Source organism: Mesoplodon mirus (genome assembly GCF_964341445.2).
Source record: "Mesoplodon mirus genome assembly, chromosome: 3".
Taxonomy (NCBI): domain Eukaryota; kingdom Metazoa; phylum Chordata; class Mammalia; order Artiodactyla; family Ziphiidae; genus Mesoplodon; species Mesoplodon mirus.
In genome coordinates, this window is record NC_138978.1 from 69,301,292 (window position 1) to 69,327,032 (window position 25,741).

A 25,741-nucleotide genomic window follows, 5' to 3' on the forward strand; every position below is an offset into this window, starting at 1 on the left:
TCAGCAAGGCTGCAGTTGGATGCTTTTGCAGAGCTCTCCTCTTAAAAGGTAAAATTGAGACAAGTTAATGGCTTCCAACTTCCTGGGCTTGCTTTTGTTATCTATAAAATATCACAGTTAATTGTGCTTTGCTAAAGGGAAACTCCAAGGATTTTTTTAAAGGTATCTTTCCGTCTAAGAAATATTAAGTAATCTGGTTAAAAAAAGAAAGAAACTCAACATTAGTCGAGAGAGAAAAAAACATAAGTCAATAAGAGCCAAATAACATTACTTTTAAGTAAAACACATAGTATGAGAAAACTTTATTTTTAAAGAACTACAATAAAATTTCTCGAGACCCCATTTCCTAGGAAAGCTTGGTTATTAACTCCTCCAGAAGAACTCTTAACACTTAAATGACAAAACTCTATTAATTGCTGTTCTTCAATTATTTCACTGTCAAGTTAAGTTTAAGAAAATACACACAATCCTGTCTTAGCTTACAAATCAAAAACTTCTTAGTGTTTTTTTTGGGGGGGTGGTGTGGTTAGTAATAAGATATGTTTCATCAAACTGTTATATTAGTTCACGTCTCATTAATTTGGTCTCGTTTGTATCTTTTTGCACTTCTACCAAGATTAATCTCAGGGTAAGATTGTCTCAGGTAGCATGTACTGTAAAACTGGAAAATTTTTTCCACTCTTCATGGACCATTTACAATCTGCAAGGTTTGGGGTGGGTATGTAATGTATTTCTGCCAATGGACAGCCACATCAGCAGTGCTGAAAACCAATCTCCCTGTTTCATTCATGGTGCCATATGGTTCCATAAAAAAGGAGCGAACCAAAAGTGCAGCTAATGCACCCTGTCAATCTGGATTCACACTAATTCTTTGATATTATGATAAGGAAACTGTTGGTAGATGAATATATTCTCTCATTCTTTCTTTAGTCGTCTACCACTATAAACATGTACTAATTCATTGGGAGAGAAAAAATCAGGTTTAAGGCCTCTTCTATTTTACAGGAGATGTATTATTTTTAAGGAAATACACTGTAATAAAATTATTATACATATAGTTTCTAGCAGAAAATCCCGGGTGTTTCGTAGTAACATCTTCCAAAAGATTGAGGATCATGGTTTGAAACCCTTTCCAATAAGTGATCTGAGTACTCCGGGGCAATTAAAAAGCAAGCTGAAGCACCAAGATAAAGTTGTGTCCCCCTAGTGACCTCTAGAGTGGAGCTAAGCTCCCACAAGCAAGACTTCGGGGAAAAAAGCAAGAAGCAAGCCAAAGCCTGGCGCGCTCTGTAAACCAAGACGATATTTTCAATAGTACACCCCCTCACATCTCAGAGTGTGGTCCTATTTTATATAACCCCAAGGCGCAATAAATCTCCGCCTCTGGGCCATGAGGCCCATTGGGTCGAAATCCAACTTCAAACGCCGCTCATTCCTCCTCCCCACCAAGCTCAGGTCCAGTTCCCCGGCACAGCCTTTCTCACCGCGCATGGTGTCGAGCTGGCTTCCACCTCTCTGCAGTGCTGCAAACAGCCTCTCGGCCACTGCTGGCTCCCCAGCTGGAGAGCCGAAGCGCTAGGAAGCCGGCGAGCGTCGACCTCTGCGAGTCCGCGCTGCGACCGCCGGCGGCCGCTGCACCTGCTCCCCGCGCGCCGCGCTGCGCTATGCGAGTCCTGGGGACAGCCGCACCCCCCGCCCCCCGCCCGACGCCGCCCAAGAGGCTCCCTCCCGAGTCCAGCTCCCGACAACGCCGCGATGCCTTAAGTCACCCCAGCAACAAGCTCTTCCTCGTTCTCCCTGCCAGCGCCTCTCCCGCCCCCCACCCCCACCCAGGAACTTTCCAACTTTAGAAGCCCTGGTTCCAAAGGAGCAACAGGGGACCTGCTCAGCATGAGTCACTGCCCGCCTCGACAGGTCGGGAAGGGGGAAATAGCCTGCGGGGACCCGGCCCGTAGCGAGTCCCCTTGACCATCGGGGAAAAGGAGAGCCAGACAAGCTCCTCTCTCCTCCTGAGGATGGAGGTTGGGAAAATGGATGCAGAACTTGTCACCCTGGGATGAAAGGACGGAGGGAGGAGGGAGGTTGGAAGGAAGGAATAGCAGAGACCATGAAAAACTAACTCTCTCTCTCTCTCTCTACACACACACACACACACACACACACACGGCCAGATTCCGAAAAGGTTAAGACCCTAGGGGCCGAGAGTCGCCTCTCTCCCCACTGCCCTGAGGGAGTAAGGTGCAACAGATACCCAAGCTTGTGGAGTAGGAAAGCAGTGGGGTGAGAGAGTCTTCAGGTTTCCCCGGGTTACAGAAAGGGGACAAACTCCTATCGGAGTCTCCCCGGAGGCAAAGGGAGGTGCAGCAGTGTTGAGGTCTCCCCACCTCCCGGAGAAGGAAAACTCTTCCCCAGCAGGCAGCTTTTCACTTGGCCGAGCCTGAGTGTAAACAGGCCAGCCAGAGGAGCGGACCTCGGGTGGGAGGTGGGATGGGGCGAGGCGAGGATGGAGCAGAACTCACCCTTGATGCTGGGGGGCTTTCTCTTCTTGGCCATCTTCTGCCCCCTCCCCTCCCCCGGAGCGTTTCCTCCCGCTGCCGCCCAGCTCCGGGAGCCGGCGCCGTGGCTTCCAGGCGAGCTCTCGCCGCGGCTCTCAGCTCAGCAAGCTCTTTGTTGCTGTGATGGCATCTGCGAGGCGGCGGTGGCGGCGGCGGCGGCGGCGGCCCGGCTGCGCTCTCGGCTCTGCTCGGCTCGGCTGGGGCCAGCGCCGCCGCCCCTCTGCTCTCTGCCGCGCCGCGCTGCGAGGCTCGCGCTCACGCTGCTGGGGCCGCTGTGGCGGCGGCGGCGGCGGCTGTGGATGCTGCTGTGCTGCTCCTGCTGCTGGAGGGGGGCAGCGCTGGGCTCCCCGAGTGCCCGCCCAGCGCTGACCTCCCTCTTTCCTGCACCCTCCCTCCCCCACTCCCTACCCCGGGTGTCCCGTCTGAGCCGCCAGCTCCAATCCAACCAGTGACGGCGCTGTCATCCGGCAGCCGCTGGGGAAGGCGGCGGTGGCGGCTGCGAGGGGCTGCTGGAGGAAGTGGGGGGCCCGCAGCCATCTGCGGTCCGGGAGGAGAAAGCCAGGCAGCCCGACTCTAACGGCGCCCGCATTCTGCCTGCCTCCAGGCCTCTGAAGCCCCCGCCCCCGCCCCCACCCCCACCTCCACCTCAGGCTGCAGGGCGCGCTGTGGGCGGCGGAGTGGGCCAGCGAAAGACACCAGTCTCCATAAGCCAACAAGAACTCAGGCCAACTGCAGGAGTGCCGGCGCCCGGACTCGCGACCCGGCCCCAGCGCCGTCCTCCTCTCAAAGCTGGTCTCGGGCACCGAGCCCGAATTCCAAGCGGGCGATAAGCCCAGGGACGCGCCGATGCCTCTGCCCCTCCGGAACCGAGAAGGGAAGAGGGAAACTGGATACTGGTAGAGAGGAGAGAAATTAAGTTCCACAGGCAGCCCAGCGATAGTCACCTGGAAGAATGACCTAGTTCAGGCCCTAAACCTCTTTTTTATTTGTTTATTTATTTAGTTAATTCATTTATTTGTGGCTGCAGTTGGGTCTTGGTTGCTGCACGTGGGCTTTCTCTGGCTGTGGCGATTGGGGGGGGCACTCTTGGCTGCGGTGCTCGGGCTTCCCATTGCGGTGGCTTCTCTTGTTGTCAAGCACAGGCCCTAGGGCGCGAGGGCTTCAGTAGTTGTGGCTCGCGGGCTCCAGAGCGCAGGCTCAGTAAGCTGTGGCGCTGGGGCTTAGTTGCTCCGTGGCATGTGGGATCCTCCCAGACTAGGGATCGAACGCGTGTCCCCTGCACTGGCAGGCGGACTCTTAACCACTGTGCTACCAGGGAAGTCCCAGGCCCTAAACCTCTTAATAGAGAAGACTCAGGACAGGTCCCTTGGGGCTGTGGAAAAACGGGAAAGAAAGTTCAAGTCGGAGGAATTAGGAGGGGGAGGAGTGATTTCTTGGCCTCCAGTAGAAACGTTTGTTCCGGTGGCCGCGTTTTTTCTCGCTCTGATTGTGAGTTTGGAAAGTTTTCATTATCCGGGAGGAGCTGTCCTCCTCTAGCGTGCTGATCAGAGAAGGAATCTCACCAGTGTCCCGGGACAGCAAGGTCATGCAAAAGTTTGACCCGTCTGAGAATGTAAAGGTAGTAACCGGGCTTTAAAAGAATGGCGGAAGGGGTAGTGTGGGGAGGAGGTTACCAGTATGTATGCGGGAAGGTGCCAATTGATTTTTTTCTTTACAGGAGCTGAGGTTTCCCCAAAACCCTCTTTCTAATTCACAGTGATCTTATCAACATGTCTCCTTTCCTCCGCCTACGTTCCCAGCCTAATCTGATTATCTAAACATCCAGTGATTCAATTCAGTACCATTAGCCAGAAATTGCCCCCACGTTCATGCGGTGCCCCAGTAAGCACACTGGAGTCCAAACCCCTGGGTTTGAGTTCTAGCCCTGCATCTTCATAGCTCTGAGAACTTACACAAGTCATTTAATCCCTCTGTTCTTCTGCTTCCTGATTTGTAAAATATCATCTCAAAGATTCCTTCCAGCTCTAATAAATATCCTGAGATTTTTTAGTCACAAAATCATCACGTTATTTTTTGCACTCTTTCTAAATTTAACTTTATACAATGTATTATATTGAAGTAAGTAATCTGAAGAAAATGTGAAATACCCAATTCCTCTTAAAACAAAGGTGCGCAAGTAGCAAGCTTATTTTAATTAGCAAAATAGGCCCATTCTCAGTTGCATAGCTAGAAATAAGACTCAATCAAAATTTCCTCTTCTGAAAAGATGTCTCTGATTTAATTCAAAACCTTTTCAAACTCGTAAGATGTGTAAATAGTAGGCTTGTAAACATTCTTAGTTTATTTTATGCGTTCATATTTTATCACTAAGTACTAATTATTGCCTATATTAAGATAATGTCTTACAGTTTATTCATTACTTTCACATACTTTATTTCATTTGATCCTGACCACAAACCTGTGATTTCAGAGGGCAGGTCCTGTCTTCCACGTTTTATAGATGGGGACATGAGGTTCCTGGAGGTGCAATTATTTGTGCACAGCTTCTAGGACTTCTGTGCAGCTCTTCTAACTCAACACCAGCCTCATCCCATGATACCAGCTGCCTATGAAATAGAATATTTCTGCCTCAGACCAGAGATAGTTTCCTTTCTTCTATTTATTCCTTCCATGATGCCAATGCTATTCTCAGCAGAGGGAACTCAAAATTTTAGTTGACAAACTATGTCTATTTTTTGTACATGGATATGATTAACTTGTAGAACTTCAAAGTATTTTTATGTGCATTTTCTTAATTGAAGGTCACAACTATCACAGAAGACCGTCAAAAGAGATTTATTGAGCCCAACGGAACAGATGAGGAAACAGACCCAGAGACACTGCAGTCACAACTACTCAGGCCCTGGTTAGCCCACAGCGCATGCTTTTGTTTAAGGGTTCAAATAGAATGCCTGTAGGGATCAGTAAGACAAAATACATCACACAAGCAGTATAAATATGTAGGCTTTATTGAGTGAGGGGTAGGGACTTCAGGGAGTTGAGAGCACATGAGAGCTGCAGGTTGCCTTGTGGGAATGGAAACCTCAGGTTATAAGGATTCTGATTTTTTAAGAGGAGTCAGGAATCCATATTGCCGGGTAAAATATCCTTTTTGATATTGGTTAACATAAAACAAAGCAAAACAAGGCAGGCTTAACAGAACAAAACTGCCAGTAATATACAGCTTATGGGCTGTGTATCTGTTTTCACATCCCATCAACCGACTTTTATCACCAAAGAACAGGTACTGAACCTAATCCTTGGATCTAATCTGATTCTGTTGGTGTCTAAATACCCTTAGAATTAGAGGTTATCAAGGCTTTTTGTCCACTTAATCATGATTTCTAAAGATAGATTGCAGAGATTGGTGTTTCTAAATTTCTGGCTGTCCTTAGAGCCATCAATGAGAATGATCACAGCAAATCAAATAATTTTTAAGTCACATGTGATTCTGCTGGGCATGAGGAAATTTATACATTTTATTTGATGATGATGACAAAGTATTGATGATGATGATGGTGACAAGGACAAAACTGGCCTAAACTCTATTTCCCTTTATAGGAAGGTTTTGAATGAATCCTTTCAAAAATTAGTCATGGTGCTAAAATGGTAACTTTAGTTATATGTAGTATAATCATTCTTCTTAGATTGTTCCAGCCCTGTCTAGACTGCTTATAGCGTAAGATAATCAGAATGGAGGCAAGGAATACATGTTCCTTGTGTGGAAGTATCAAGTGAGCTCAACAGGGAAAATGAACTTGTCATACAAATTATACTAAAGACCAAAGTGAAAATATAATTCATACTACAAAAGTATGATTGTCATTAATTGTGTGTTACTGCAATTGCAGTAAAAAGGTTGAAATTATAACCCTCAGAAGAGTATTTTTGGCTGAAATATTTTATACTGAATGCCTATCCATAAATTAACTACTGTAGTTTAGGGAAAATGAAAAGGGGAAACAAAAGCCCCATGGGTTTTAATCATGTTAATGCCAAAGAATATCAAAAGAATCCAAACTTGCCCCATTATTGAAAAAAAAAACTAGTATTTTAAAACTTTACATACCGAAAAAGAATCATAATACTCACCTCAGCTGAGGTTTTAAGGGAAACTGCCATTACGTGACTAGAGCTAAAGAAAGGTAAAAAGAGAAAAGATGGTGGGAAGAGAGGGGGATAGTCCAACTGGTGCACTAAAAAAAATTCCTATAGCGCTTATATACTCAAAATCAACATGTGAAGGAGTGGGAAAACTGAGACTGGCTTCCTACCCCATCTCACACACCATTATGGATACGTGAGGCATTAAATAACACTTCTTCCCTTTCTCTCTGTTCATTATAATAGATATATGTGATATTCACTATATATATAATAGATATATAGATATTCATTAAATAAAATTTCACCTGAATTTAGATGGAGAGTCCTGGAGTGAGAGTTTATAGAATCTTTGCCCCTTTACCTCATTCTAATTCTTCCATTGATGACCCTGACCTTAAGAAATATGATTTCACTTATGCATGTTTGAATTGCACAGAAAGACATGAAATTCAGAGACATCATTTAGGCACTTAAATGTAAATTCTAGGTTTCTCAGACAAAACCTTCTCAAAAAGATCCTTTAACACTTTACTACTTTCAGACCAAACCTGTCTGACAGAGATACCTGCCTTACCCATGATACTGTTGTCACTACTAGCAATTGAAGATATCATGCTATATCTATGCAGAAGAAAATTTAATTTTGCTAAGTTCAATTTCCCAATTGTCACCTAACCTCTAGAACTATGTCCTTCTGAAAGGAAGTTAATTAACAGGGAGCTTTATTGTACCCACAATGAAGTGTATACTTAAGAGAGTTCAACCTCACAGAAAACCACAAGAAACAAAAGAAGGCATTTGGGAAGGCTAAGAAATCCTAAAGCTAGGTCTCTGCCCAAATTACCCAGAAGTTCCTCTGGGGGAAATGGCACAGACCTGGCCTGAGTAAAGCAGTGCGTGGATGGCAGGATAGTCAGACATGACATAGAGATAGTCTGCTATGTATGATCCACACTCAAACTCTCAAGATTTTATGGAATATATATAGACAACTAAAATTGTTTTCTTTGATACTCCAGTTGGCCTGTTCAAGGACAGAATGTTCAGTTTGACCTCTGCTAGTTTCCAAGTAATCACTTTACCCCAAAAATGTTCTCAAGTTGTCTGCAGTAACCCCCTCCATTATAATTCTGTTTATAACATTTTTCCTTTACTGAGTCTACCAGTCAACCAACGGATTCCAAGTGAGCAGTTTGCATGCAAAATAAATGGCATACAAAATAAATAAATGTTTTAGAGAGATTTTTGACAATGAACCAAATTGTATTTTCCATTCTTTTCTATTTCTGTTTATTCTCTCTGACATTTGTATATGTACTGAGTAATATTATGTGCCAGTCATGTTCTAGGTGATTGGGTATACAATGGAGAAATAAAACAACATGGTCTATGCATTCATGGTATTTACAGTTTTACAGAGGAGGCAGAATTAACCTGTAAATTCCTCATGGAAATAGCACATCCAAAGACGCCAGTAGGAAATTCTGGATTACAGCAGTGGTTCCCAAATTCCAAACTGATAGGCATCTCATCAATTATTGATTAAAAAAAAAAATTGCTCGCCCACCTCCAACCATATTTATTGGGCTATATTTACATTGTGTGTACTATTGTAATAATACATATATACATTATAAAATATACACAAAATTTTGAAAGTTTTAAAGGGTAAGATTTTTGAAAATGGCCCATCTTGATCACCTCCAGACACTACTGCATTAGAGGAACTAAAGGAAGATTAATTTAAGCCAGGGAAAATATGATCTAATTTACCTTTTAAAGTAACACTCTTATTCCTGTGTGGGTAATTGGAATAAGTCTAATAAGTTAATTATACGGCTATTGGATTGGGTGAGAGTTAAATTTTCACACCAACACTCAGACATGTTCTGGAACTCCTCTGGAACTCCTTATGGGGCCTAGAAGCAGTGCACTCTATAGCAATGAACACAATTGTCACCCAGATCTTGGTTTCTAAATACCATTGTCCACAAGACAGAGACAGAGATCTTTGGAGAAACAACTCCAGGTCTGTAGCAGACAAAGTACTAGGTGAACCTGGAACATCTTGATGTGCCAGAAAGCAAGGAAGTGCTCAAAGACCAGTGAGGTCATGGCAAAAGGACAAATGAGCCAGCTTGAAGTGGTTGCCTACTACTTAAATACATGAAAATTTGAGCTTCAAAATATATATATAAGGATGATAATGGATTATAATACATTGAATGAAATAGAATAAAATTTAGGAATCCATAGTGATATCCAAAAGAGAGAGAATTTTAGCTTTTTTTTTTTTCAGAAGAATTGACAATTAGAAAATCATCATTTGGCAAACTTCCCATATAATAACTAAGGATCATCGATGGATGCTAAAGCCTTTGGATACAAGTTTGTTGGGAACATGATATTCTTATATATTATCCTGTATATTAGTTATTGATTGAAAAGGGGAAAATATATCTTTATAATGGAGAGTTTGTGTGGTCACCACATTAATCAACGAAATAATCAAACTTAGCATCACATAGTTGAATTATGTGTCATGTGCCTCCTGATGGGACTCAATAAGAAGTACACAACATCACCTATGTAGTTTTCTTGTAAAAAATGTTTAACCTAAATCTAATCATAAGGAAACAAGTCAGATAAAACCAAAATGTGCAATTCTATAAGACACTATCCTGGACTTTTTTTTTTTAACATAAAAGTCAATGTCATGAAAAGACAAGGGGACTAAAGAGGCATAAATACCAAATGCAACTGGATCATGGATCAGGGTGGGGAAAGTGAATCACCTATAATAGACATTTTGGACAACTAAAAACGTTAAATATGGACTGCATATTACATATTACTGCATTAATGTGATTTGCTTATGTGTGTTGGTAGTGTTGTTATATAGGAGAACGTCCTTATTCTTAGGAGATGCATACTGAAGTATTAAGTTGAAAATACAAAAATGACTAAGTATTAGGAATTTCATAAGGTTAAACCTAATATTTAGATATGAACACCATGATGTCTGCAACTTGCTTTCAAATGCTTAGGCAAAAAATTTAATACATAATAGATAAGTATGTAGGTATATAGTTAGATCAATCAATTAAGACAAAATGTTAAAAATTGATGAATGTTGGTGAAAGAATAGGAATATTCATTGTAAAAATCTTTCAACCTCTTTGCTGGTTTGAGATTTTTCAAAATACGAAATAGAAAAAGGGAGGGGAAGTGAAAAACTCAGGTTTTCCCAATTAATGGTAAAACAGTTTAAGATAAACCCAGTCTCTTGGGAGATTAATGCTCAATTTTTCAAGGTTTTTCTCCTCTTATTCTTTCTCTTCCCCTCTCATCTTTCGAGATCTGGGCACAGAAGTTTATATAATATCTCAGCAATAGCACAGTGGGGGTATCGTCTGGTCTACACATTGTCCTTCTTTTCTGGCACCCATATAATGTGTGGTTGACGCATAGCTTGCCTCACCTGAGCACTGGGCATTGGTCCATATGTTTACTGTGATCACTGCTAAAACTGGTGTTTTTTGTCTGATCTCTTGGCACGGGCAATGCAGGCTGATGGCTCTCAAGAAGCTCAGCCATCTCCTTCTGCTGACCAGGCTACCTACACTGATTTTCACTGATGCTGCAAATCCTCTGAACTTTAGCAATATCCTCCATCTGGATCTTGACTTGGAGTTGCCCACTCACAGCTACCACTATTATGTTCCTTTGAACAGAGAGCTCTACTGAGATCTCCTCCACTGTGACTTCCTGGCAAGTATCAATATATTAATGCTTATCTCCAAATTACCCTTTCATCTCCTCAGACTTGCTCAGGAACTTCTATATCTCTTCTGCCATATGCACAAGCTACTATTCTGCCTAAAACACCATGACACGATTTTTATGCTTCTGTGGCCACCCCCTGTTAGCACAGGGTTTTTCTCAGAGGCTTTCAACCTCTTGGCCAATGAAGTTCCCAAATTTCTCCCAAACTATCAAGCCACAGAATTGCGCTGTGAGTAAATGACACTGTCTCATCTCTTGCTCACTTGTCTCTCACACATACCCCTCAACTCTTTCCCCAACACTTTCTACTTTTCATACAATGGGACTTCTCTTGGATCATATCCTCCATCCTTTCTCCATTATGTTCCTTTTTAAATAGAGGATTAACTTTATTTTCAAATAACTAAAATTTCCCCTTGGTTTATAAAGGGACACTTTTGAAACTTTTTTTTTTAAGATTTTTTTTTTTTTTTTTTTTTTTTGTCTGCGTCGGGTGTTAGTTGTGGCACGCGGGATCTCTCATTGCAGCGGGTGGGCTCTTTGTTGTGGTGCACGGGCTTCTCTCTAGCTGTGGCAAGTGGATTTTCTCTCTCTAGTTGTGGTGCGCAGGCTCCAGGGCGCGTGGGTTCTGTAGTTTGCAGCACGCGGGCTCTAGATGAGGCACGCAAGCTCAGTAGTTGTGGCATGCAGGATTAGCTGCCCCGTGGCATGTGGGATGCCTGACCAGGGCATTGGGCATTGTCCATTCCCTGACCAGGGATGGAACCTGCATCTCCTGCATTGGACCACCAGGGAAGTCCCCACTTTTGACATTTAGATTACTCCTTTCCCTTTCAAAAAGTCTGAATTTCAAGACAATCGTCTTACAAGGGACTCAAGAAAGTTCACTATGAGATTCCAAACTGAGCAAAGATCCTTTTCTCTAGGTCGATTATGCCTTCCCAGAAGCAATGATTGCCACTGATTCAATGTGCAAGGAGCCACAGGGAAAATGGTTTATGAGGAATTAAATATTCACTGGTTTCCTAAGCCAAAAACATTATCCACATTAGGGTTGTCAAAGCATATTAGATCAGGAAATCTGAGTTCTAGTCACAACTTGTCTACTGATACTTTATGACTTTGGACTACTCCGATGATAAAATAATAATAATAATAATAGCAGCAGCAACTACTGAGCTCCTGTTATGATGGCCAGTGAAGCTGTTATTTATTTATTTTTTGTACTCCTGTTCCAGCCTCCCAATTACTATACTGAATCCTCATCATTCACCTCTAGCCTCTGGCCCCAAGCTTTTTATGTGAGAAAATACAAACTCTTATAGTTTAAACTGCTGCTGTGCTTTCTGGCATTTGCAGTTTCTTAATTGATACAAGTTGGTGTGGGTTCAGGTAAGTTTATAGATAGTGGTGGCAGAAAGTTGAGAAAGTTTCTGTCTAATGGCTTCTATTTTTCTCTTTGAAGTAAGAGATAAAGTTATCTGCTTAGTTTGAAGGAGTAAATTGTGGGGAAGAACATCTGAGAAGAACAGAATAATTTGACATACGCATTGTGGAGAATAAGAGAAAGAGATAACAAAGAAAACACTGAAAGAATCCTGAGCATTGTTACAGCAAGGTGGTGTTGAAGACAATGGATTTATAGGAGAATCAAGCTGGTAATTACTTTATTTTACTCAGTCAGTGCATAGGACCAGATAGTGTAAGCTTTGTAGGAAGGATCTGAGAGAAGGATAACAAATTGAAGAGAAAGTAATGTATTATGGAATCTAGCCAGAATAGCGATATATAGGATGAAGGGAGGAGGCTGATCATCTGACTCTCCTGCTAAAATCCTTGCAATGGGCTTCCACTGCTTATAGAAAAACATCCCAAATCCTCAACATGCCTACATGGGAATGATCTGACCCATGACCATTTCCAGCCTCCTCTGGTGTCGCTCTTCCCTTTGCTCTCTACACTGAAGCCCTACACAAAGTGGGCCAGAAGAAAGTAACCCAAGTGTATACTTTTCAATGAATTTTATCCCCTTTCCCATGTGCATCCCCCCTGCCTGGCTTTATAGTCAAATTTTTTTGGCTTCTGTAAGCTTATTTTTCATTAACCAGGCCCCTTTTCTCTGTTACTAACGACAGAGCTAATTTTTCTTCTTTTCTTTTCTTCTTCTTGAAGCTTAATTGGTTTCTCTACCTCCATTCTCTCATCTCTCTAATTCATTTGCACATTCACAAATGCCTTGGTTATCTTCCTCTTACACAGAGCAAAGCATATTATTCTTCTACTCCAAAAGCTTATATAATAAAGTACAAGCTCCCTAGGTCATGCAAAATTCTCTAGTATATGGCCTCAGCTTACCTTTCCAGCCCCCTCTCTTCTACACTTTGCCCTCAACACTTTATGTTGTAGTCAAACTGCCCTTTTCACAATTCCTTAAATATGTCATGTATGTTCATATTTTTGCTCACACTGTTTCTTCTACATTGAATACTCTTCTTTACTTTCCATTTTCACCTTTTAAAGTCCTATTTATCCCTTAAGGCCTAGCATGTATGGTATTCAGTCCAATCTCCTGCTGAGAAGTAACTGTTCCTTTTGTGCATTACATAGCATGTTTTTTGTGCCTTATCATTAATATTAATTTTATTTTCCTTATATCTTGGTAAACTGTGTGGATGTCTGTCTCTCCATTAAACTGGATGGTCCATTAGGGCGGAGACTTTTGTCTTAGCTGTTGTAATGGGAGCTTAGCTCCTAGTCTATTGATAAGTAACTCCTTGGCTAGAGCAGTAAAGGATAGGACTGCAAGAAAGGGTACTTTGGAACTAGAATAGGGAGACCCTGAAGACACTTATGAAGAAGAAAGGACATTAGTATATAATAGACATTTAATAAATGCTTTTTAATTGAAGGATTGTTAATAACCCACCTAACTTCCTTTTCATTTGACAGATTCTAACAGGTTTTCCCATTTGCACAGAAAAGGAAAGTTTTCCTTTATTCTTTAGAATATCATTCATACATTCAATTTTTCTTGAGTGTCTGCTATGTTGAATAAGAGTGGTGAGAGTGAGCAAACTTGTCTTGTTCCTGATCTTAGAGGAAAAGCTTTCAGCCTTTGACCATTGAATATGATGTTAACTGTGGGTTTGTCATATATGGCCTTTAGTATGTTGAGGTATGTTCCTTCTATACCAAATCTGTTGAGGGTTTTTTTCATGAAACAATGTTGTACTTTGTCAAGTGGTTTTTTAATCTCCTCCATCTATTTAGGAGATTATATGATTTTTATCTTTCATTTTATTAATGTGATTCACTGATTTGCACATGTTGAACCATCTATGCAGCCCAGGGATAAATCCCACTTGATCATGTTGTATGATGCTTTCAATGTGTTGCTGAATTTGGATTGCTACTATTTTGTTGAGAATTTCATCAGGGATATTGGTCTATAGTTTTCTTTTCTTGTAGTGTCCTTATCTGGCTTTGGTATCAGGGTAATGCTGGCATCATAAAATGAGTTTGGGAGTGTTCCCTCCTATTCAGTATTTTGGAAGAGTTTGAGAAGAGTTGGTATTAAGCCTTGTTTATATGTTTGGTAGAATTCACCAGTGAAGCCATCTGGTCCTGGGTATTCTGTATTGGGAGGTATTTGATTATTGATTCAATCTCCTTACTACTAATTATTCTGTTCAGATTTCCTGTTTCTTCATGATTCAGTCTTAGTAGGTTATATGTTTCTAGGAATTTATCCATTTATTCTAGGTTATCTAATTTGTTGGCTTATAATTTTACAGTAGTCTCTTACGATCCTGTGTACCTGTGTAGTATCAGTTGTAATGTCTCCTCTTTCATTTCTGATTTTGATTCTTCACTTTTTTTCTTAGTTTAGCCAGTGATTTGTCAATTTTCTTTATCTTTTCAAAAAAAAACAGCTCTTACTCTTCTTGATCTTATCTATTTTTTTATCATCTGTATTTCATTTATTTCCACTCTGATCTTTGTTGTTTCCTTCCTTCTGTTAACTTTAGGTTTAGATTGTTTTTTTCTAGTTCCTTGAGGTGTAAAATTCTGTTGTTTATTTGAGATATATTTTGTTAATGTACTCAATTATTACTATGAACTTCTTTCTCACAACTACTTTTGCAATGTCTCATAGGTTTTGATGTGTTGCTTCCATTTTTATATATCAAGATTTTTTATTTCCCTTTTGATTCTTTTTTGACCCACCTGTTTTTTGGGAGTGTGTGTAGTTTCTGCCTGATTGTAGATTTTCCAGCTTTCCTCTTGTTTTTAGTTTCATACCAATTGTGGTTGGAAAAGATACTTGATATGACTTCAATCTTCTTAAATTTGATGAGACTTATTTTGTGGCCTTTCATATGATCTACCCTGGAGAATATTCTATGTGCACTTGAGAAGAATGTGTATTCTGCTGCTGTTCAATAGAATGTCCAGTATATGTCTGTTAGGTCCATTTGTTAAGGTATGGTTCAAGTCCAACGTTTCATTGTTTATTTTCTCACTGGATGATCTATCCATATTGAAGTCCCCTATTATTGTTGTATTGTTATCTATTTCTCCATTCAGATGTGTTAGTATTTGCTTAATATATCTAGCAATATATGTGCACCAATGTAAGATGTGTATGTATATATATTTTTATTGGGGTATAGTTGTTTTAAAATGTGTTAATTTCTGCTGTACAATGAAGTGAATCAGTGATATGTATACATATATCCCCTCCCCCTTGGACCTGCCTCTCACCCACCCCCCCATCCCACCCATCTAGGTCACCACAGAGCACTGAACTGAGCTCCCTGTGCTGTACAGCAGGTTCCCACTAGCTATCTGTTTTACACATGGTAGTGCATATATGTCAATCCCAATCTCCCAATTCATCCCACCCCCCTCACCCCCACCATGTCCATACATCTGTTCTCTATGTCTGCATCTCTATTCCTGCCCTGCAAATAGGTTAGATGTGTATATATTTATGATTGTTTCATCTTCTTGATGAATTGACCCTTTTATCATTATACAATGATCTTCTTTGTCTCTTATTACCATTTTTGGCTTAAAGTCTATTTTGTCTATTATAAGTATAGCTACTCTCACCTTTTTTTGGTTTCCACTTACCTGGAGTATCTTTTTGCCTCCCTCTACTTCGAGCCCATGTCTGTCCTTAAAGCTTAAGTGAGTCTCTTGTAGGCAGCATATATTCGGGTCTTGGGGTTTTTTAGCATCCAGCCACTCTGTGCTTTTTTTTTTTTTAAATATATTTATTTATTTAGCTACACCAGGTCTTCATTGCGGCACATGGGACCTTTATTGCAGCATGCAAAATCTTTAGTTGTGGCATGCAAAGTCTTAGTTGCAGCGTGTGGGATCCAGCTCCCTGACCAGGGATTGAACCTGGGCCCCCTACATCAGGAGCATGGAGTCTTAGCCACTGGACCACCAGGGACATCCCTGCTCTGTGCTTTTTGATTGGTGAGTTCAATCCATTTACTTTTAGAGTAATTATTGATATTTAAGGACTCACTCATGCTGTCTTATTAATTGCTTTCTCACTATTTTGTTTCTTGGTTTTTGTTTTTTGTTTTTTTTCAAAGGATGTTACAGCCATCCAACCACTAAAGCCTCCCCTATGCCCCTACAGTGAGCCCTGAGGGAACTCAGGATGGAGATAAATGGACTGAGAATTATGTTTTACAGGGCAGACTTGCTAAGGGCTCAAGCCCAGGACACAGCCTCTCAGATAGCTCTGAGAGACTGCTCCTAAGAGGTAAGGGAGGAGCCAGGATATATAGGAGTTTTTGCAACAAAAACCAGGCAGTAGGAACATCAAAAGTTTACTGTCAGTTAAAGAAAACCAGACATCTCAAGTTAAGGAATTTAGCGCTTTTTTATGTATGGGAAGATGCAAGAGTCTGAACTCACTGAAATCATTCCTTTGATATGCACCTCAGCTATCTGGGGCCAGTATCCTGTATTTTCTCATCCTGAGTCTCCCTCTGGGTGCACTGTTGTGGGTGGCTGCAGCCCATTTGTCTCCATCCTGAGTCCCCTCAGGCCTTACCTTCTGGGTGGCTGCAGTGGCTGGACGGCCACAACATCCCCTGTTTACTGATAAAGCAACAACATTTTTCATTCACAACCCCACAAACATTGTGTTGTACCAGGGAGGTGAGATGCTAAGGACAAAGCATGTGTTGCCAGTGCTGCTCCAGGTCTTTGATCAAAACCTGTTAACCCCCAGCTTTAGCTGGAGTGAACATAAATCTTTAAGTTAAAGGGTCCAGAGATAAGAAAGGAAGTTACAAACAAACAAACAGAAAAACAGATGGAACTGTTGCAGAAAAGAGTGGGGTGTGAGAGGATGTTCATATCCCAGGTCTCAGGCGAGTCCCTGGGAAGGCCACCGAGTGTGGGTTCTTGGCTTCACGCAGGAAAGAATTCAAGAGCGAGCCACAGTAAAGTGAAAGCGTGTTTATTCAGGGAGAAACACACTCCACAGACAGAGTGTGGGCCATCTCAGAAGGTAAGAGGCCACTTTCTGACTATTTTGTATTTCCTCTTTTTTTTTTTTCCCTACCTTTGTGATTTGGTGATTTTCCATGGCGGTATGTCTAATTCTCCTCTCTGTATCTTGTATGAATTTACTATAGGTTTTTCCCTTTTGTTTACCATGAGGCTTACCCAAAACATCCTATAGATAAAACAACCCATTTTAACCTGACAGCAACTTAACTTTGATTGCATAGAGAAACTCCACTCTTTTACTTCCCCACTTTTATGATTTTGATGTCACAATTTACCTCTTTTTATATTGTCTATTTGTTAAGTTACAGTTGCTATAGTTATTTTTAATACTTGTGTTTAACATTTATACTATAGTTAAGTGGTTAACACACCCTCATATTACAGAATTAGTCTTCTAAATCTGACTGTATACTTATGCACCAGTATGCTATGTATTTTTGTATGTTTTCATGTTACTAATTAAAATCTTTTCATTTCTGCTTGAAGAACTCCTTTCAGAATTTCTTGCAAGGTAGGTCTAATGATGATAAATTCTTTCCGGATTTTTTTGTCTGGAAAAGTTATTTTTCTCTTTCATGTCTGAAGGATATCTTTGCTGGATAAAGTATTCTTGGCTGTCATTTTTTTTTCTTTTAAAACTTTGAATATATCACTCTACTTTCTCCTGGCCTATAGGGTTTCTGCTGGGAAATTCACTGATAGCCTAATGGGGGTTCCTTTGGAGGTTACAATAATTTTTTGTCTTGCTGCTTTTAGGATTCTACTTGTGTTTGATTTTTGACAGTTTCTTTATAATGTGTCCTGGAGAAGGTCTTTTTGCATTGAGATAATGGAGTAATCTATTCGCTTTGTGAACTTGTATGTCTAAGTCTCTCCCCAGGCTTGGGAAATTCTCAGCTATTTTTTTCTTTAAATAGACTTTCTGCCCCTTTCTCCCCTCTTCTCCAACTGGAACTTCAATTATTCTAATATTTGTACATTTATGTACAAATGTACATTTGTACATTTAGTGATGTCCCATAGATTACGCAGGCTTTCTTCTCTCTTTTTCATTCTGAGAACCATACAACACTATTTTAGAACTAAAAAATTAGAAAGCATAGAAATAGCTCTATTGAATGTAATTTCAAACTCCAAACCCATTCTAATTTAAATTCCTTCTATCCTCTAACCTATGTGGAGTAGGGGGCCAAAATTAGCTTATCTTCTTTCCTGGCTCCATCTCCCCAGTTTGCTAGTCACTGTTTCTAATATCTGGAGGGTAGTAGGGTAGGTATTAGGCAAGTGGGGTACAGTTTTTGTGGCAGGTACAGTTGTAATCCACTGGCAGGGCCCTCTAGGTGGCAGTAGTCAATTGCTGACTCTATGGGGCACCTCTGTGAGTTCCTCATGAATACCATGGTTGGCTGGTCTGCCTTTTTCTGTCTGGCTCCTGGATTTCTGGGATCCACCCTCTGTATCTGCTCCTCAGGCAGCACGCCTGGTTAAGATTATTTCCACAGGGTCCTTATCAACCCTCAAAAACATGCACCTTTACCCTGGCATGGGAGGAAGGACAGCCCAGTCTCAAAGTAGCCACATGTGTGTTCAGCCACCAGATGGGGCAGTTCCAGCCACAGCATCTCACTTTTAGAATAGTCATTGGTAAGACCCTCATGTTCCTAGAGACATGCATAAAGCTCTCCAAGTAGCCCCCAGGAGAAACCTCTCCTTGACTTGAGAAGAGGAGGTACTATCATATTCTGTACCTTTTTTTTTTGTTTGTTTGTTTGTTTTGCGGTACACGGGCCTCTCACTGTCATGACCTCTCCCGTTGCGGAGCACAGGCTCTGGACGCGCAGGCTCAGCGGCCATGGCTCACGGGCCCAGCCGCTCTGCGGCATGTGGGATCCTCCCGGACCGGGGCACGAACCCGTGTCCCCTGCATCGGCAGGCGGACTCCCAACCACTGTGCCACCAGGGAAGCCCCTATTCTGTACCTTTTAATAGTAGTAGTAGTAGCAGCAGCAGCAGCAGCAATCATACTGGGCAGTTTGTCAGGTCCAAGTTCAAGGACAGGTGAAAAGACAGCTTGACCTCTATTCAAGGTTTCTTTCTTTTTTGTTATTAAAGGTTTCTTTTACTTCTGTTTACTCCCAAAGCAGTAAATACACTGCCATTGATAAAAATAAGAAGAGGTCAGTGGATACAGCTCCCCATGCTTTAAGTACATTCCATAGAAGCCATTCCACAGTTCATTGGAAGTGGCAGCCTGCCAATTTTCCAGGTCAGAGAAGGATATGGACTTCATACCAGCTACATTAACACCCAGAAACAACTTAGAACACCAACAGAAGGCAATAACTCTGCTGTGCAGGCAGCCATATTCTCCAGGCTCTGAAATTTTTGCTGTACCAGTGCTGGGCAAACTCCTCTTTTCTGAGCAAGCTCTGCAGTGCCTAGAAGTTTCCATTTGTGTCTATTTAGGGGATTTCTACCTTAGAGGAACACATTCTTCTCCTTCCTCTTCAGAAGAGAGTAGTAAGGTGAGTGAAATGCAAAGTAGTCTGTCACCTCCTCTCCAAAGAAATCTCTTTCTCTTCAGCTGTTACTGAGTCCAAGATCTCTCTGCTTGCTGCACAACAGGCCAATAAATTGGGAGATGAGGTGTTGAGGCAAGGAACAGTGACTTTATTGGGGAAGCCAGGCATCCAAGAAGATGGCAGACTAGCATCCTAGAGTACCATCTTATAGGGGTCTGGATGCTAGTTTCTTTTATAGGACAGAGAGGGGAAGGAGGTGAGGAAGTAAAGTACAAAGGCCATAAGTCTTGCAGAACATCTCCTGGTTTGGCCAGCCTCAGGGAGGGGATGTGTTAATTTCTTCTTTCTTGCAGCCATTCACAGGTGGGCAGGGTCAGAATGTTTCCCTGTGAGCTGAACAAAGGCATTTTAGTATAACATTTAGGCAGAGGGGCAGGGTTCCCCGAGGGAGGCCATTATGTATGCCAATAGCTATAGACAATATTGTTTTAGTGATTATAGTAATAAAAAGCAAGAGAGAGCAAAGTTTAAAGTAAAAGTAACAGATCCAACATGGAGTCAGATTTTGTTCTTCCCTGTTATACAACCTCAGCTTTGTACATAGGCTGGAGGTGAGTAAACAGCTAAAACTGGCAGAACTAGTTTAGGACCATACACTTAGAATGTTCTACATGAATGGTCTGGTACCTATCTTTAAAATGAGAGGCGTATATCATTTTGTTGTCAGCTTTGGGGGCCTCCAATAGAGCATCTTGTTATTTGTCTACCACAGCCTGTTATTTGTCTACATTATCCTGACTTACATTATTACTGATGGTGTACTCGTGATTTCCTTCAGACAGAGACTGTATCACCCATTCTTACTTTCTCTGCAGTGCCTAGGAATGGTGTGTCGCTCACTGAAGACAGCTCATAAATGCTTGAGAGATTGAATTTAATTTTAAGGAATTAAAAAATTTCTCCCTTCCTCCTTTCTACCTATGCACATACTAATCACCTTTCAGTACAGGAACAAGACTACTTTTTCCATGAAGTAGTTCAGTTCCATTTCAGTCCCATTAATTTCTCCTTGTCTCTGAACTCCTCTAAAACATTGTTAATATGATGTTTGATATCACCATTCAAATTTTTGTTTATCTTACTTCTTCAGTGAGACCTTGAGCTCCTCAAGGATATGGATCATCTGACACTTATTTCTTTAGAGAAGGTCTTAACTAACATTTAACAAATATTCAAATAAATACCATGTTAAATCAGATAAATATCATCTTCCCTACATATATTTGAGAAGAGACCACTCCTTTTTTGGCTTGTGTTTTACATTGCACTGATCTAATGAAATTCAGACAAGTATCATCAGAGAATGTTAGAGCAAGAGGGACTTCAGAGAGTCCCAGTTCTGCACAGTGTACCCTGTTGTAATGTAACAGTACATTACAGAAGCTGCCTCCCTTCCCCCTCTGCTGACCATTCTAGTAACTGCACCTTCCTGAATCTCATTTCAGACTAACCGTCATTTCTCTAAGTTCCTGAAATTGTCTAAAGCCAGTTTTTAATTCTACTATATATAATACCACTTGTTTATACTCCAGAAAAATTGAAATTCTATTACTCATAGGGAATATTCATTTAGTCACTTCGGTTCTGGAGCCAGATTGCCTGTGTTCATAAGTTAGTTCTTCCACTTCATTGCTTGGATTTAACATCCTAACATCTCTGGTCCCAGTTTCCTGATCTAAAAAAATGAGAAGAGAACATCCCTGGTGGCACAGTGGTTAAGAATCCTCCTGCCAGTGCAGGGGACATGGGTTCCAGCCCTGGTCCAGGAAGATCCCACATGTCATAGAGCAACTAAGCCAGTGTGCCACAACTACTGAGCCTGAGCTCTAGAGCCCACGAACCACAACTACTGAAACCCTCGTGCCTAGAGCCCGTGCTCCACAACAAGAGAAGCCACCGCAATGAAAAGCCTGTGCACTGCAACAAAGAGTAGCCCCCACTCACCGCAACTAGAGAAAGCCCACACGCGGCAATGAAGACTCAACGCAGTGAAAAATTAAATAAGTAAATAAATAAATAAATGAGAAGAAGAAGAAGAATAACCTTGCAAGATTGTTGTGAGGCTAAGCGAATTAGTGCCAGCAAAATACTTAGAACAATACCTGGGAAAAAACAAGTTCTCATTATTCTTATTGTTTTGTAGTGGTGGTAGTTGTGTTTAATAACTTTCATGCCAAAGACAAAAGTTTCTTATTTGTTTATGCTAGTACACTGAGTTCCTAAAAAAGACACACACACTTCTCTATCTTTAAATCCCTAGCACTATTCTTGGCACATAGTAATCACTCAGCAAATGTTTGTTAAATGCAATGTATAAATAATATGAATATTAAGAATACAGGCTTTGTGAGGCAGGAGGTAGATGAGCCCCTCCCCGCCAGAGTAAGCGATTGGAGATTCATTCCCTGTGGACTGATATTCCAAGACAAGAATAGCAGGACAATTGAGAGAGGAGGCTGGGTCCTGCCCAGATAGAAGATAAGAGACCACATATTAGTCATTCTCAAAGTCAAGGAGAACTTCCCGACTATCGGCTCCTTGGAGGTCAAAAAGGGAGGGGGCGCCACCCCATAGTAAGTGATGCCAACTACCCTTAGGCCTCTTCGGTGGAATCCATCTTGGCTGAGAGATGCATGTGCACACACAGGAGGATCCTGAGATATACCAAATACAGACTCCGAACCAGGCAAATCAAAATGATTGGCCAAAGCAAACCTGGAAGAAATGCCTCATATAAGTGATTTAAACTACCATGAGGGCACGACTCTCTCTCTGAGTTCCCCTGTGTGTCTAGCCACACATATTATTTTTTTTCTCCTAATAAACACTTCACTTGTTTCACTACTTTCTGTCTTTGTGGGAATTCTTTTCTGCAAAGCCAAAGGGACAGGGCCTTGTCACTGACCATTGGTCTGGTGGCTAGGATTTGGTGCTCTCACTGCCACGACCCAACCTCAATCTCTGGCCAGGAACTGAAATCCTGCTTCAAGCTGCTGCAGGCCGAGGTCACTCGAGATCATTTGGACTCAGACTACTTGAGTTCAAATTCTAGCTCTGCCAGTTGAGACTTAACTTTCTGTACTATTATCACATACACAAAATGATGGTGATTACAGCTCCTTCTTCATAAGACGGTTGCAAGAATTAAATTATTGTATTCACGGAAAACACGTTAAGCTCTGACACACTGTAAATAATCCATAAATGTTAGATAATACTATTTGTAAAGGTTTCCCAAAGTAATGTGCACAAAGAATGTCACCTGCCATTTCAGTAACCAAAGAATGTTGCAGTCATAAAGCTGTCAGGCACTGCAGCCCTCCAGGTGCACCCTGAGGAGATTCAGGATGGAAAAACACCATATTGGTCCTAGAAAGTTAAAGTGCATATCAAAGGAATCATTTCAATAAGCCCAGACTCTTTCATCTTCCCATACATAGAAAAGCACAAAAGTCATTAACTTGAGATGTCTGGGTTTTTTTTTTTTTTTCTGTAATTAGCAGTAATCTTTTGATATTCAACTACCTGTTGTGTTTTTTTGTGTTTTTTTTTGTGGGTTTTTTTTGGGGGGGGGGTTTTTAAGATGTTGGGGGTAAGAGTTTATTAATTAATTTATTTATTTTTGCTGTGTTGTGTCTTCGTTTCTGTGCGAGGGCTTTCTATAGTTGTGCCAAGTGGGAGCCACTCTTCATCATGGTGCGTGGGCCTCTCACTATTGCAGCCTCTCTTGTTGCAGAGCACAGGCTCCAGACATGCAGGCTCAGTAGTTGTGGCTCATGGGCCTAGTTGCTCCGCGGCATGTGGGATCCTCCCAGACCAGGGCTCAAACCCGTCTTCCCTGAATTAGCAGGCAGATTCTTAACCACTGCGCCACCAGGGAAGCCCACCTGTTGTTTTTTTTTGTTTGTTTTTTGTGCAAAAACTCCTGTATATCCTGGCTCTTCCTTTACCTCTTCGAAACAGTTCCTCAGAGCTGTGAGGCTGTTTCTGGGCTATAATCCTCAGTAACGCCCTGAAAAAAACATAATTCTCATTGTTAGGTTGTGCTTTTTTTTTTTTAGTCGACAGTTTTGTTCATAAAGTAATATAAGCAGACACGTAAGAGCATTTGACAGACCCGACTTTGAATTCTGATTCATTAGAAATATGGTCTTGAACACATTACTTAGCTTCTAAGGCCTATGTCCTGATCTAGAATTCAGATATTACCTCCTTTCCTAGGTTGGTTGTAAGGATTAAATGAAATGGAGTGGGTAAAATGACTTACACTGTGCCTGAGGCATTGTAATCATATAATAAATGGCTTGCTTTATTTTGCTGATATAGTTCTTGTTTCTATTATTAATATCTTTGACACTAAGGAATTTAAAATCTAGATAAGAAACTAAGAAATATGTATATATAAATAACTATATGCAAAGTAAATGTAGTAGAAATTAAAAGTTAACAAACGTGAAAGCAAGCAGGGCCTTCCAGAGCCCTGCTGGGTACAAAAGCCCTTCCTTGTCCCCTGTTTCTATTTGTAGAAAAAGTCTTCAACCTCCTAGACCTTTCCTGAATTCCAAAAGGCAGATTCAAATAATTACTAATCAAGGAAGGGAGGGGATGCAGAAACAAAGAAAAAGCAGTCAAGAAAGGATAGTGCAGCAGTAAAGCAGAGTCCTAGTTACTCCTCAAGGGGGATACACAACAATGTATCTTTGAGTTCTTCTATAGGAACTAAGGCCCCACACAGGTGGAAGTTGCTAACTTCAGGCTGAGCACAAGATTCCTGGAAGACCACCTTGTTAACTCACCACCAACCAACCATCTGGGAGTTCAAGTCTTCTGAGCATAAGTTGTATTGTACTCCTTGCTGGGCCCTTCAATAAACGCCGTAATTTCCTTCACCACAACCCAGTGTCAGTAAGTTGGCTTTTCTGATTGGCAGGCGAGCAGACCGAAGTTTGGTTTGGTAACAAATGCTTTGATGATTTGAGTAGAAGAGATCAATGTGGGCTACAGCAATAAAATTTCCTGAAAGAGATTGTAGGGGAGCAGAATTTGCCACCTTAAAATATGTCTCTTTGGCATATTAACTGTTTTAAGCTGGTTATTTTCTGAGTAACAGCAGACAGGGGAAGGAACCTGAAAACCAAGTAGGAGTTGCCTTTTTGTAAGAAACACTTACATTTGCAAAGGAAATCTCCATTTGTAAGGGTATCTCCCTCCCAGTACCTGTAAGAGGAGGATGGCCAAATCTCTAGAAACTTGTATCAGTGGAGAAGGCAAGGATGTAACTCTGCATCACAATCATCCTTGTTTACTGTGCTTTCCCTGGTAATCTCCCAAAACTGACTAACCCCTCACTCAGCATCCTCTTTTGTCTTGTGCTGAGGATGGTATTTAAGGTGAGGACATCAGACATTTTGGAGAGTGAATTAGTTTTCTGGGTCTCTCTCATGTATACTTTTTTATTTTTATTTATTTATTTATTTTTGGCTGAGTCGGGTCTTCATTGCTGCACACGGGCTTTCTCTAGTTGCGGCAAGAGGGGGCTACTCTTCGTTGAGGTGCACGAGCTTCTCATTGTGGTGGCTTCTCTTGCTGTGGAGCACAGGCTGTAGGCATGCGGGCTTCAGTAGCTGTGGCACATGGGCTCAGTAGTTGTGGCACATGGGCTCTAGAGCGCAGGCTCAGTAGTTGTGGCGCACTGGCTTAGTTGCTCTGTGGCATGTGGGATCTTCCCAGACCAGGGCTCAAACCTGTGTTGAGGTTTGAGCATTGGCAGGCAGATTCTTAACCACTGTGCCACCAAGAAAGTCTTCATGTATACATGTTATTAAGCTTCATTTGATTTTCTCCTGTTAATCTGCCTCATGTGAATTTGGTTCTTAGACTAGTCAGAAGAACCTAAAAGCATAGAGGAAAATTTCTTCCTGCCTAAGAAAATAAAATTTCCATAAGGAAAAAATAGGAAATAGGTGGATACTCAAGGCAAAAAGAATTACCACACAAGGAAAGGTGAACAAAAGCACAACAGCAGTAAACACAAGGCTTATTTAAGCAGTAGAGAGAAGCACAATTGGTCGTGTCACCCGAAAACTGGGTTTGCCTGTTGGTGGGTGTTGAGCCAAAGACACAACCAAG

The 25,741-nt window shown here is 41.6% G+C and overlaps 1 protein-coding gene across 2 annotated transcripts in view; it reads right to left on the reverse strand.

The window, feature by feature from the left end:
• The window catches only part of SLC44A5 (solute carrier family 44 member 5), a gene marked incomplete at its 3' end in the record, with an annotated part of 382,825 nt that extends 380,248 nt beyond the window's left edge, over positions 1–2,577 (reverse strand). For both annotated transcript variants that reach the window (XM_082612771.1, XM_082612770.1), the window contains exon 1: positions 2,520–2,577. In XM_082612771.1, the coding sequence (XP_082468897.1) occupies positions 2,520–2,553 (34 nt within the window). In that variant the 5' untranslated portion in view covers positions 2,554–2,577. The remainder of the gene's footprint in view (positions 1–2,519) is intronic.
• Positions 2,578–25,741: the final 23,164 nt, after the last annotated feature.